Source organism: Phaseolus vulgaris, chromosome 3 (assembly GCF_000499845.2).
Source record: "Phaseolus vulgaris cultivar G19833 chromosome 3, P. vulgaris v2.0, whole genome shotgun sequence".
In the NCBI taxonomy this organism is placed as follows: Eukaryota; Viridiplantae; Streptophyta; class Magnoliopsida; order Fabales; family Fabaceae; genus Phaseolus; species Phaseolus vulgaris.
This window is the reverse complement of record NC_023757.2, coordinates 6,087,388-6,102,020: the sequence shown is the minus strand read 5'-3', so window position 1 is coordinate 6,102,020 and position 14,633 is coordinate 6,087,388. Positions and strand designations below refer to the sequence as shown.

The window sequence follows — 14,633 nt, the reverse complement described above, 5'->3', positions numbered from 1 at the left end:
CCTCTTGCAAATCCTCCTTGAAACTCCTTCTTTATTTCTTCTTCTTGTTCTTTCCTTGTAATGTTTGTATTTTTGATTCTTCTTGTAGATATTTTTCTCCCCCTTCATTAAGTTTTTTCATCAATCTTAATCATATCATGCATCAAGGATTTTTATAACAAATGCTAGGAACCACATTGACATAAGAAACTGATGTTGGTTTTTTTACCAATAATGCTTCTGATGGGTCAAATGTCAGTCTTTATTGGGGCATGTTTAATATGTGTATTTCTAAAGCCATCAAGTGTGACAAATTATACTATTTCACTGATATGCATTTGAGGATTCATGTTGATATACTTCTTCTTATTCAATGGTGACCTTTAATTGAAGCAATTGAGTGAAGTGTAGTGAAAACTTGCTTGGAAGATTCGTTTGGTGTAAGAGAAGTGGATTATGGATAGTGCTTTAAAAGAGAGGTGGGGCCAATTATTCTTGGAAGGAAGCTATGTACTCGCTGAATTTAGAGACTAACATAAAGAGGACTCATGAACAACTAGATGGCCAAAATTTGACAATAATTTTTTACTCATTCAAAAAGTGAAAATATAAGTGATGGAGACTCCTATTTATAAGCTCAAGGTCTAACCATGTAGAGATGCAAAGGGTGGGAAATTTGAATTCATATTGAATTCAAAATCCCTTAAAAGTAAGTGCATAAAGTGGATCAAGTGACATTTATCCATTCATGCTTTCTACATTTTAACATGTACTCAAAATGCAATAAACACGTGTCTCCTTCCATCCTAGGACCGACCTAGGGTTTCTCTAGGGCCTTTGGAATTCCAATCAAACCTTAGCTAGACTCATGAAACCTTAATCTAACCCTAATATACTCAACACCAAAATACAAGCCTAAAGCCCTAAACTACTTGACCTAAATACAAGGTTCAATGACTCAACATTACTGGGCTCAATACAAGGTCCATGAAAACCTATTATACTTTGTACAACATTTACAAGCTAAATCTTGACCCATGATGGTAAGAGCTTGGGTATGTTGAGGTTAGTTGAGTCCTAGTTTTCTTGTATTCTTCTAGCCATGGCTCCAGTGGTTGGTCCCTTAGTCAGGGGTTTCCATCATCCCATCCCTCTTGAAAAATATTTTTCCTCAAATTTGAAAGGCATGCCTCATCAGAAATGGCTAATAAACTTTGGGTCTCAATTTGACATTAATGTTTTGGGTGTGCCATGAAGTTTTACCACTTCTCTAAGGACGAGTTTTGTATGCTGCTTGCAACATCCACTTTGTGGCAAGGTATAAAATGTGTCATTTTGCTAAATATGTCCACTACCACAAAGATGGAATCAAAACCCCTCTGAGTTGGATCTTGTCAAATCTCTTTATTTGTGGTACCTAATTTTATATCCTTTGTTTGGTCTAATTGCGGTCTTATAGGTCAAAATCTTTATTTTCCAATTTTTGTAAATTTTAGGGTTCATCACTAAAAACATCATCTTGTAAATTTCATATTTCTTGATCAAATTTCTTTTTGTAGCATGAGTTATGTCCACACCTTAGTCAAGTCTGAAATTCATTACAACTAAGAAAAATCCTCAAAGAAATAGAAAGGGGGTCATTTGATATTCAATTTGGGGAATGATATTGACATCACACTCAAGAAAGATAAGAAGGTGAATGGTAAGTCATGGGGTGATTGCCATAGGTTACCCTGATAAGATCAAATCTGGATTCTTATAACTCAAAACATCACAAAGTTCTCACAAATATAAAACTCTATATTTTTAGAATTCATATATCTTATCAATTACCTTTCAAATACATCATTTTATTGACTAAATTACATAACACCCTCTAAATTCAACATTAATCTTCACTAAGTAAATTTTTATTCCTACTATTGTTGTCATTAATTCCTATTATATGCATAATTATTTCCCATCATGAGAACATGAATGACTCACCTTCTTGTGTTTTTAATTATCTTCCACTGATACTATTCAACTACTTAATAAAAAATATAATAAAAATTACAAAGAAAATCTAAATTTACATTGACCCTTGGAGATCCATTCCCTCTTTCTTCAAGCACATTCATCATTGAATGTCATGAGTACACTTCCACCAAGAGAAATATTATACCTAGATCAAAGGTAATACTTTTACTAGGTTTCCATTGTAGAATTGGAATCCCTACAAACATTATTGATTGATACTAAATGATTTGTTGTTGAGACATCTCCTGAAGAACTTTTTCTCAAGTTGAATGGACAAATCAACAATATTTGTAAAATCATAAAAAACATTTATTATTATTTTTCCTTCCTTTTTGTTGATCACTTTTTTTGTTTATTTCTACTTTTCTCTTTTCTTCTACATTTTTTCTTGAATTTCCTTTTCTTTCAATTTTTTTTATTTTATTTCCTTTTCTCTTAACTCTTCATTTTATTTTCCTTTTCTCTTAAATCCCTCTCCTTTATTCATTTTCTTTGAACTCCTTCTCTTTTTATTCTCTTTTGTCTTGATTCCTTCTCTTTAATTTCTTTTTCTCTCTATTCCTTCTCTTTAGTTTATTTCTCCCAATTCCTTTTCTTTAGTTTCCTTTTCTCACAACTTCTTTTCTTTAGTTTCTTTTTCTATCAATTTTGTCTCTTTAATTTCATTTTCTTTTCCCCATCTCTCTCTCAACAAAATTACATCATGTCTTTTCCAATGCTCATCAAACATTCTCTCTTGTATCTATACCTTTACTCTTTTTCTTTTCTCCTTTTTTGAAGTTCTCTTTCAATTTCCTTTTTATTTGTAAAATTATATCATCAACAAACAATTTGGGATATTCATTGAGTTGAGGAGCATTTTTAGAATTAGTACATGTCATAAGTAAAAATGAATTAGAATAAAATTTAAAGTAAAAAAAAAATCTAATTGAATATCAAGTGGTGAAGCGAGAAAATAATATTCAGTATGGAGAAGGATATTGAAGGCAAACTCAAGAAAGATAAGAATGTGAGTAATAAGTCGCGGGGTGATCACGACAAGTTACCTTGATAAGATCAAATTTAGGTTTTTATTACTTAAAACCTCACAAAGTTCTCACAAAGATAAAACTCTATTTTCTTTCGGAATTCATATACCTTCCCAATTACATTTCAAGTACATAATTTTATAGGTCAAATTGTGTAAGACCCTTTAAATTTCACATTAATTCTCACTAAGTAATCTTTAATTCCTAGTAATTAACTTTCACTAGTGTCGTCTTTAATTCCCACTATATGCATAATTATTCCCACCATGAGACCATGAATTATTCACCTTCTTATATTTTTTTTCTTATCTTCCAATGTTACCATTCAATCACTTAATTAAAAACATAATAATTTTTTTTTAAAAAAACCCAAAATTATATTGACTCCTTGTAGATTATATCTTTTATTATGTAAAGACTTTGCATAGACTATTTTCTTAAAAAAAATAAAAAAAAATGTTAGAGTCGATTAGTTGTCTCTAACCAATACAAAGAATGTGGTAAATTAGTTGTCAAGTATCACTCTTATATAAATAAAAGTTAGTGTTAGTTTAATACATGTTATATATATAAAGATGTCCGTGTCAACTTACTTTCAGCTAAGTCGACCCTAATTGAAATGAATATTACAATTAAAGAAGGTTATTGTTAATAAATTCTAATTTTTATATCTATTTAAGTTAGTGTCAAGTAGGTTGATATTAATATAATATATTTTTAATATTTATTTTAGTTAGTATCAGCTAAGATGATGTTAGTTTTATTTATATTATGAATTCATGTTTCTTTGTGATACAAAATAGAAATCATAGATCATTTTTAATTAAAAACTCATATTTTAAGATGATAAAAGTTCTATAATCCATGTGAGATTCATTTTAATAAGTTTTGAAACACAAAACTTTCTTTTTTAACTTTTCTATTTATAAATCTCCTCATACTCATCTTCTTCGATACAAATTTTTCTCATTGTTTATCTAATATAGCTTTTCTCAACTCTTATTCACCAGGCAATGACTATCACAATGCAAATCATGGCAAAGAAAGTGTTTAGCACGATGAAGAAAATCTGGTCACACCCGCTTCTTTTCATGAAACTTTTTCAATTCAATTAATGAGTTTATTTGGTTTTGTCTACTTTTTTATTTGTATGTTTAATTTTTTTAAGATGACAATGGGATACACTTACGAGAAACATTTTTTTTGAAAAAAATTACTATCATTAACGTTGACAACACAAACAAAATTTAAATTAACATTAAAAATAAATTTTATTTAATTTTGACTTCAAAATAAAAGTATATTAACGGTGACTTCAATGACACCATTTTAATTAAAAAAAATTAAAATTAATATTAATTAGCATCAATTTAATCAATAAAATTAACGAAAATAAATTAATGTCGTTTATTGTATATATAACATAAATTCGATGTTATTAGTAAATTCTAATTTTGTCCTTTATGAAGTTGAACTTCATGAATTTTATAAATTTTTTCAAATTTGTAATGGAAAAAGGAGATAATAATAATAATAACAGGATTATAAAGAGTTTGGAAAGCCTGTAATTTCTAGTAATAAAATTATAAATAATTTAATTTGACCATGTACATTACTTGTTAAAGTGTCTAAAATTTCTCCTAATTTTAGCAAGTACCTTAAAGATAAAAACACTTGTTCATCTCAATCAAGTATATTTGTCACTGTAATTTTATAGGTATACAGATAAATTTTATTTCAATTTTCTTATTTTAAAGAAATATTTTTCTTTTAATATATATATATATATATATATTAAACTTAAATTAAAACATTCTCATAAATTGAATTTATTTTAAATTAAAGTATATTCTTATTCTCTTATTACATATTGAGTTATTTTATAAGATACAAAATTTAAAATATAAAAATATACACAATGGTAGAGTTATTTTAAAAAATAAACACCCAAGTCAACTTCTACACAAAAAATATTTAACTTAATTTGGTGTTTAAAGAAAAAAGATCTTAAATTTTCGCTGAAAATTACAAGTACAAAATATTTTAATTTTTAATAACTCCCTAAAATTAAACATAAAAGTTTTATCAATGGAAAGACATTTTCAACAATTCAATTTCTTCACAAAATATTGAATACAGTAGAATGGTTTTATCATTTTGAAAAATTTATTCGATAACTTTATTCAGTTTATTGATTTTATTAAATCAAATGATATTTTTGTAGCATCAAATTAATTGATATTCACTTTTACAAGTAAAATGATGATTACATCTATCCGCGTGGTCCTCTGTCAAGTATTATCATTCTTTTCTCTTTCTTTTCTTCTTTTGGTGGGTCCCATCATTTTTTTTTTCATTGTTCCCACTTTCAAACAACGCCTTGGTCGGTTTAATTTAATGATATTTTTTTTTTTGCTTTATGCTCTAGAAAGTTTATAATAATTATTTAACATTTTTTTTCACTTATACTTTTTGGTTTTCTTATTTCAATATTCATTTATATATTATCTCTCAACCAGTTTTATCATATATTAATATTATTTTTTCTTACAATAATGTAATGTTTGATTACTTTTTCACATAAATGTTATTTTATATATTAATTAGAGTGATAATAAAATACAGGAACAATTAAAAATATTATAAAAGTTAAAAGAAAATGTTAAAGTGACAACGACACACTGAATCTTTAGATATCTGTTTGTTGTTGACAGATAGACCATGGTAGGCTCCAGCTCACGTTAGCATTCTCCACTTTTCCAGGAACATGCTAATTGGGCAAGTTTTCAACGGTCAATTTTTCAAATATAATTTATTTTGATATGCATATTGGTTTTAATTTAATTAATGATTATTTTAAGTTAGAAACATTAAAACATTAAATAATGTTTTTTTCCTCACTAAAACTATTAATACTAATTTAATTTATAGTTATTTTAAGTTAGATACATGAATCACTTGCCCTAATCCACAATTTTTTTCAAAGGAAGATTTTTACTATTGATGGCTAATGTTATTATCGTAACTTATAATGCAACTAGTGTTACAACTAGTTTGCCTATTAAATTGGACAGCCTCAATAAATAAAATAGTTGAGGACAATTTAAAAGTATACATAGTATTTTTTTATTATAGATTATTACGTACGAATTTGTATAAGTAGATATAATGTAAGTTACAGATGGATTTTTATATACAGATACATATTGATTTTAATCTGTAAATAGTATTTATGAATTTGTGGGAAAAGAAAAAAATGTTTAAAGTGAAGTGGTTTGAATTAAGTGAATGTGATAAATATGATTGATAATATGTTTTTAATTAATGAAAATATAAAATTATATTTTTGTCTTTATAATTAAAATTAATTTAAAATAAAATATGATCTTTGTATATGAGACGTATGTTGTTAAAACATTACTCTCACAACAGTCATGAATTTAGTTGAAAAAATATGAATGATCTAATATTGTAGATACATGTAAAATTGTTAAAAATAAATTTGATAAAATTAAATAAAATTGGAATTGTAAAAAATTGAAGTGAAATTGTAAATTTCATAAAATTCAATAAAATAAATCAGAATTGGTGTAAAAGTTTAGTGACTAAGTAATATTAAACATAAAACGGGAAATACAATATGATAGAAAAAAAATGTTAAAAAAATAACGTTCATAAATGATATTTGACTAAAGTATTATTCTCGTATGATTGATTAACTCAATTTAAAAAAATTATAAATTATCTAACACTACCAATACATCTAAAAATGATATAAAAAAATTTTACAAAGTAAAATTAAAATTAAATCAATATTGTTAATATTATTATTATAATTTTATAAACATAGCCTTCTGAATCTGTGTATTAACTGGTTTAAGGACAAACAGTTTCTTTATAAAATTTTTGTTAAAGATTCACTTTCTCTAAGGAATTGTATTAAAAGAACTTGGTTGATCTTTTGGTATAAATCTTGTTCTTAAAGCTGTTGGAAAGTTAACTCATCTGATTCTGTAAAATTTCTTTGTTTGATCTTGATCTTAATTTGAACAAGTTCTGATTTTGTTAAAGTGTATTGAAAAATAAATATGTTCCTTTCAAAATCAATTTGTTCTTTTTCTTTTGAAAGGCTGTAAACCAGTTTGTGTTTGTGAAAATTTTATAAGGTCAATTCACCCCTTCCTCTTGAACTTAGACACTAATAGACCCAACAACAACAACATCATTAACTAACAAATTGTACACCACAAATCATGATTAAAAAGTGATTGGATCGGATTAGACCGACCTAAGCCTACCGTAACCCAAAACTCAAATTTGTCACTATAAATAGAGGCATGAGGTACGAAGATTCTGACCCTAACTTAGCACCCCTATTTAGACTCAAACTGACTTGAACATTGAAGTGTAACTACAAGTTTCCCTTATCAGGATTCCAAAAAAATCTAGAATCCTGATATAATCGAAAGAGACTCAAACATTATTAAAGGATATGGATACCAAAGTTATAAAAGAATCCTAATATTAATTGTGTCTTTTCTAATTTTTAGTTGTTTCTCTTTATAAAGGTGAATAACATTTATTTTGTCTTTATCTATTATGATTCTAATATTTATTAAAATTGATTCTTTCTCTCTTTAGTTAGACCTAGAATGAATGTACTCCTTATATATATTCAGAACATTTGTTTTGATTTGTTTTGCCTTCCATTTTACTCTTTTGTTCATTTCTGTTCTATTTTATAATAAACATCAAGAAAAACGTGTGAAGGAAGGACCCACCCCTACAAACTTAGAGGAACACTAACCTTGCTCCATTAACTATATATTAGCAGTTTTAACAAGTGTACTTTGTACATACAATTATTAAACTGTTTTCACTTTTCTGTTTCAGAGTTAATTTGTTGTTAATCACCAGTTGTTACTCATTAAACATGGGCGCTTGTCCGTATCTGATGAAGATAGAGCAACGTTAAGTCCATGACAATCAAATGTAAGAAAATCTATATATTTCACAGGACATAATAGCATACAATGTGACTCTGAAACTATATATTTTCTGATGTCAATATCTAATTGACATCTATAAATATATAGTTAATTAGTAGCTATTGGATCACACATGGCTCCTGATGGAGGAGCTGTATCCACTCTGAGCATCATAATACCTAGACCACAGCATAACACCTCCATACTTAGCAGAATTCTTAATGGCTGGAAGCACTTGAGATATAAGATCAGCAGAAGGAATGAAGCCAGTTCCTGCTGCCTGTGAGTTAGCTGGTAACCCCAAGAATATTTTGTTGGCAGGGATACTTGTGATCCATTGCTTCCATGCATTTTCAAGGTTGCTAATTCCTCCAGAAGTGTATTGGCAAGGAGGGTTGTTGTAGAATTGGACCCAAACATAGTCAAAAAGACCTGTAGTGAGAGCATTTCCTATCCAAGCATCAGGAAAAGGGCACTGAGGAGCTGCAGTGATATACACTTGCTTGCCTTGCTTGGCCATGCCATACCCTTTAAGGAACCTAGCAAGATCACCCCAGTGTTGGTTTGATCCACCTTCAATGTCAAAGTCAATGCCATCAAGAACAGCAGGGCCAAGAGGGCGAGATGAGGAGTGTCCCCCCAAGAAGTTGTTCCAAAGGTATGTGGCTATTTGGCTTGCATCTTGAGTGGATGCAATTGAGTAGCTTCCAGCACCTCCTCCTAAAGACAGCAACACCTTGATGCCTTTGGCTTGACAAGATTTTATGTCTGAACTTAAGCCAGTGCACCCATTACTGTAAGGGTCACAATGACCAGCAAGATTAATCATAGGAGTTTGGCCATTGCCAAAGGTTGGCAAAAAGGCTAGGATCAAATAATCATAGTTCCCTGTGGCACAAGCCTCTCCCAGTGTGCCCTCGTTTCCATTCTGGCCCCAGTAGATAGCAATTTGTCCACCATAACAACCATTTGCTAACAACACTAAGCACAAGAGTGAAACTGACACTGCTGATGATTTCAATGCCATTTTGTATTGAATTGCCAATATCTATGGAATTGTTCTGAAATGGTAAAAGATTTAGGTTGCTTCTTGGAGCCAATGGCTTTTATAGAGTTCAAATTTAATGTTTCAATCCCTTCAAAATAAACTTTGGGGACTTAGAGTAATGTTTACTATAATAATTATTGATGCTGACTCATGAAAGCACCGTGCAAATTTACCTATCTTCCCAATTATATTATCTTCTACTTGATTGTTCAGTGCTTTCCTAAATTTCATCCACTTCCAAACATGATAAATTAAAATTAAAATAGCAGTGAAGTGTACGAAGACTGCTAGCAAATTAATACTTTTTTTAGGCATAAATGGTGAAGTGTTTCTTGGTATCTGATATTTATGATCTTGTTTGCTTCATAATCGTCCATTTTAGAGCTTCTGCATTGGCTTTACAAGGGTAACATTTACAAATGGCAATCCATGTTGGAAATTTATTGTTGATACGAGAACTGTTACCAACTGATTATCTTAAAATAAAATAAAATGTTAGATGCATGAAATTTCGTAATTATTAGTAAATTTTAACAATTCAAAATATATTAAAGATATATGTTAAAGAATATGTTTCTAGTATTTTATTGGTATTATTATAGCTGGCCTTCACACCTATGGGGAAGGTATACAATGAATATCAAAAGGAAAATAACTTTCTTTAAAAATCTGTATCTGTAGATTAAAAGCTACGCAGATGTGACTATTTTGCTCAACCTTTACATTGCTATAGAGACAACTTTGCATTCGGATGGTGGAATAATTTCAAAACTTTTAAATACAATATTCAATTCCATGTATTAATCATAATAGTAGGAAGAGCTTGTCTAGTGGTATGGGTTATCTCAACTCGGTCAGCATAACGAAAGTCGCGAGGTAGCGCGCAATGGACCGATCCATGACGATAAGTCATGAGTTGACCAAGTGACAGAGTTAATTCATAATTAAAGGTTACTTAGCTTAATTTTAAACACAAACCAATCCCCTAATCCGATCTATCAACGAAGGCCCATTAAGATTATATAAATAGTGCAGATTTCAAAAATCAGGTACGTTATTATCTGTAGTGCTCTGACAATCGAGAGTCGAGTCTTTTACTGATTTCATTGTCGGAGTGCCTTCTGCAAGTATCATTTGAGTTTGTGCTCCCGAGCAATCAAGAGACGAGACGAGAGGGACACAAGGAGTTTGTGTAGAGGAAGCTTGAAGATTAGAGCGACCGACCGACAGACGTATCAACAATTGTTCTCTGGGCCCCAATACTCGAAGGAGAACAACTTGTAAATTCTATCTAATTCAGAGTTGATATGATACTGAGGGGAAACGTATACAGCATGGAAGCTTAGCAATCTCGTGGTTATGTTTGTCTTTATCTATACTCAGTCGAAAACAACAAATTGAGCGTTTTCAGGACTTATATATGGGATATATTTTGCATATAGATGACCAACTCTTCTTGTATCAGAAGAGGAAGCAAGGTAGAAGAAGAAACGTGAAATAAGGAAAAGAAACGAGAAATAAAGTAAATATGAACAAGTTGTTTCTCTATTAATTCATTCGGGTGTTTCTATTTAGTTACTCTATTTATAAGGTTATGAAACAAAAACTTCAAATCAATGAGTCTAAGCTGAAAGGAAAAATGAACCCACAGAAAATCTATTACAAAGAGATTCTATATTAGACTGTCTTCCAACTTAATCTATTACAAAGAGATTCTACATTAGACGGTCTTCCAGCTTATAGATAATCTACGCATTTTCTGTTTAGTAGTTTTGAGTGATTTATTTCTTTTTAGCATAGAACTTCATTCTTCATGATCCAATTATCCACGTTGAAGCTTTTGGTAAGACAGTCTGGTAAAAAAAAAAAAAACCTTAAGGAAAAGAAAAAAAAAAGGAGAAAATCGGCAATAGAATAATAATCAGATGAGATTCCTTACAATGACACCATTTTAATTAACTCTATAGTTGCATAAGTTTTTTAAACAAAATTAATTTTTTCCTAATGTAATGCAGAGGCTAACCTAGAGCAAATCCTCAAATACGCATCTCATACATTTTCCTTAAACAAATTAAGATTGGGATAAATTTTGAATCAAACATAAAAGCGATGTCAATAAAGAGAAAATTGAAATAAAAATAATGTAAACAAAAAACGAAATATATAAACTAAAATTTACTGGAATTGAGTAATAGAACCAAATGAAAACTATAAAAATGGAATTGAAAGTTAATGTAAATCAAGAGCTGGAATTAAAAATAACAGGAGATGAAATTGCAACAATGAAATTTAAACAGAGTACATTCTATACGGCTAAAATAAAATTGTATTAGATGGTTCAAGTAATATCAATGTAAAAGCAAATTTGAACTACAATTTAAATTTAAAACAAGTAAAATACAAATAGATTCCCCTGAAGTATAAAAATTATGTACAACTATCAGACCATCTAGTAACAGTCATTTATCAAAGTGAAAATCTTAGTGTCTAATAAAAATGTAAACGAAAAAAAATGTGAAAGTATCTTAGTTGTTAAATCTGAACTTTAGTAACAGATTATTCAGCAACTAAGAAATATATTTTTATTTCAGTCAAATTTACTTCATTATACTGAAAAGAGAATGTAATTTTAAGAGTTGTTCTTAAAGGAGATTAATTTTATAAATTACTTATGAGTAACCTTTTTCGGTTCCTAAAATTATGAGATGTTGTGTTGCTTATCTTATTATATATTTCAATCACAATATTTTTGGTTTTTAAAAATTAAACTACAAGAAAATCAGTTAATTTAGAAATAAAAAATAATTAATCTTTATATTAATTAAGTTATATACTATTTTATAAACTAAAATATTATTGATATTAAACTAAAATATTATTGATATTGATAGTTTCTATTATTTATATAAAAATTTATAAGATAGTTTTTAAATTAATATTTAACCTTAGTTACCAAAATTTTCCTAATTACTACTTTATATTTTAAATTAATTTTTAATTAAATTATTGATTAATTAATTTAAAGACTAATAAATTAGTTTATAAAATCAAGTAGTTTCATACAGATTTTTTTTCTCTATTATATTATTTATTACATTTATTCCTAATTTCTCTTGATTTTTTTATCTTTTTCTCTTTTCGTTATATAAATTATTGTGCATGTAACCTTCCACGTATTTTATATACCAAAATGCCTATAACTTCAACCACAGTTATTAGAAAGTACAATGAAATTAATAAAATCATATATATATATATATATATATATATATTAAGTTAATTCTAATTTCGATAATAAATTTTTACTTAATAGTTTTTGCCATTTGTTAAAGAAAAATGATTTCTTTAAATTAAGTAGGATTTATTAACTGTTTTGATTTTTGCGGATTGAATTGAATATTTAGAGGGGCGTTTCTTTAACTTGTAGTTTTAACATTAATGATCAGAATTGTTTTTCAATGTTCATGACTCAAAAACATTTATCATCTTCAAGTTGATTTCTAGTCAAAACCCAGTTGCAAGTTAAAATTTCCAATCTTAATTCCCAGTTGCATCTGATGGTTGAGCAAGACAAGGTTTGTGTACATAACAACAAATGAAAGCAAATATGTTTATATATCTCATGAAGACATGATAGTGCACAATCAAAGTTTCTTCCTGATGTCAATTCATACATTGATTTGTGTGAAGCAGTTTCAAACATAGCTCTTAATAGAAGAACTGTAACCACTCTGAACATCATAGTACCTGGACCACAGCATAACACCTCCATACTTGGCAGAATTCTTAATGGCTGGAAGCACTTGAGATATGAGATCAGCAGAAGGAATGAAGCCAGTTCCTGCTGCCTGTGAGGAAGCTGGTAACCCCAAGAATATTTTGTTGGCAGGGATACTTGTGATCCATTGCTTCCATGCATTTTCAAGGTTGCCAATTGCCCCAGAAGTATATTGGCAAGGAGGGTTGTTGTAGAATTGGATCCAAACATAGTCAAAAAGACCTGTTGTGAGAGCATTTCCTATCCAAGCATCAGGAAAAGGGCACTGAGGAGCTGCAGTTATGTACACTTGCTTGCCTTGCTTCACCATCATGCCATACCCTTTAAGGAGCCTTGCAAGATCACCCCAGTGTTGGTTTGATCCACCTTCAATGTCAAAATCAATGCCATCAAGAACAGCAGGGCCAAGAGGGCGAGATGAGGAGTGTCCCCCCAAGAAGTTGTTCCAAAGGTATGTGGCTACTTCACTTGCATCAATTGGGTAGCTTCCAGTGTCTCCTCTCAAAGAGAGCAAGACTTTGATGCCTTTTGCTTGACAAAATTTGATGTCTGAGCTTAGGCCAGTGCACTCATTTTCAAGAGGGTCACAGTGACCAGCAAGATTAATCATGGGAGTTTGGCCCTTGCCAAAGGTTGGCAAAAAGGCTATGATCACATAATCATAGTTCCCTGTGGCACAAGCCTCACTCAGTGTGCCCTCGTTGCCATTCTGGCCCCAGTAGACAACAATTTGTCCAGCATAGGAACCATTTGCTAGTGCTAACAGGACTATGCACAAGAATGTGACTGAGATTGCTGATTTCATTGTCATTGTGAAGAGAGAAGCATCTAAGGAAATGTTTTAAGACAGCTAAAGATTTACGCTTCTTCTGTGCCAAACACTGGTTGGGAGAAGGGCTTTTATAAAGTTAAGTGTTTGGATATCCCTTCATAACTTTGGAGCGTTTCTCAAAGAGCGTGCCTTAGCAGTCATACACTTCATGGAAGCAACGTGCAAATTTACCAATCCTCCATATCAAAAGAATGGTAAATTAAATAGCGGCCAAATGTAAACTCATATTTTTGATAGATATCAGTGGTGAAGTGAACATTATAGCATTCGGGAATTAGTTATTTGTAATCTGAAAGCTTGTTGATATTCATGAACTTCTTTGTTTTTTATGGTTTGTACAAGTTTAAATCTCATATCTCTTCTTTTCAAATTGATACACAAAATTCATAAATTCTCATACAATTTCTCAAACATTTCACATAACCAACAAGTGTCTATCAACAATTTCAATATTCATTTTTCTCATGTCAGTCATCTACTGACTCACAACACATAGACACTTGACTGTACTTCCAAAAGACTCGTGCATTGACTTAGACTCAAAGATCTGCACCTATCATACTATGTCATTGTAAAATCCACACTGCTATGCGCATAAATAATCTCAATATCATCTTTCTCCTATTATGACAGGGTTAATTCATATAACAGATAGTTAGTTATCTTTCAATGATTTTATAAAATTGAGATTGACTAAAGTTTAGATCACATTAGTTTAAAATATATGCTAATTCTTGATACCATTTAGGAGGGAAATACAGTGTTTGTGAATATATACTGTAGAAACTTAACATTTTTGCATCAGATTTATGTTTATCTTCCTCAGTAGAAAACTTCCAAAATGTGTGGCTTTATGAATCAGGAATAAAGTTTGAGTATAAGGATTATCCTCCCACAAACCAAATCCTGATATTTTCCATCTTGACTCCAATAAATGACAAACCAGTGTTCAAATTTTGCA

The 14,633-nt window shown here is 29.8% G+C and overlaps 2 protein-coding genes across 2 annotated transcripts; both read right to left on the bottom strand.

Moving 5' to 3' along the window:
- Positions 1 to 8,019: 8,019 nt before the first annotated feature.
- On the bottom strand, positions 8,020 to 9,075 carry LOC137805789 (hevamine-A-like). Its single transcript, XM_068605713.1, has one exon. It carries the CDS (start codon positions 9,039 to 9,041, stop codon positions 8,142 to 8,144), a length of 900 nt encoding a protein of 299 aa, XP_068461814.1. The 5' UTR covers positions 9,042 to 9,075; the 3' UTR covers positions 8,020 to 8,141.
- A 3,612-nt stretch (positions 9,076 to 12,687) lies between these two features.
- Positions 12,688 to 13,723, bottom strand: LOC137805788 (acidic endochitinase-like). The gene has a single exon (XM_068605712.1). The coding sequence runs from the start codon at positions 13,649 to 13,651 to the stop codon at positions 12,758 to 12,760; it is 894 nt and encodes a 297-aa protein (XP_068461813.1). The 5' UTR covers positions 13,652 to 13,723; the 3' UTR covers positions 12,688 to 12,757.
- Between the last annotated feature and the right edge of the window lie 910 nt (positions 13,724 to 14,633).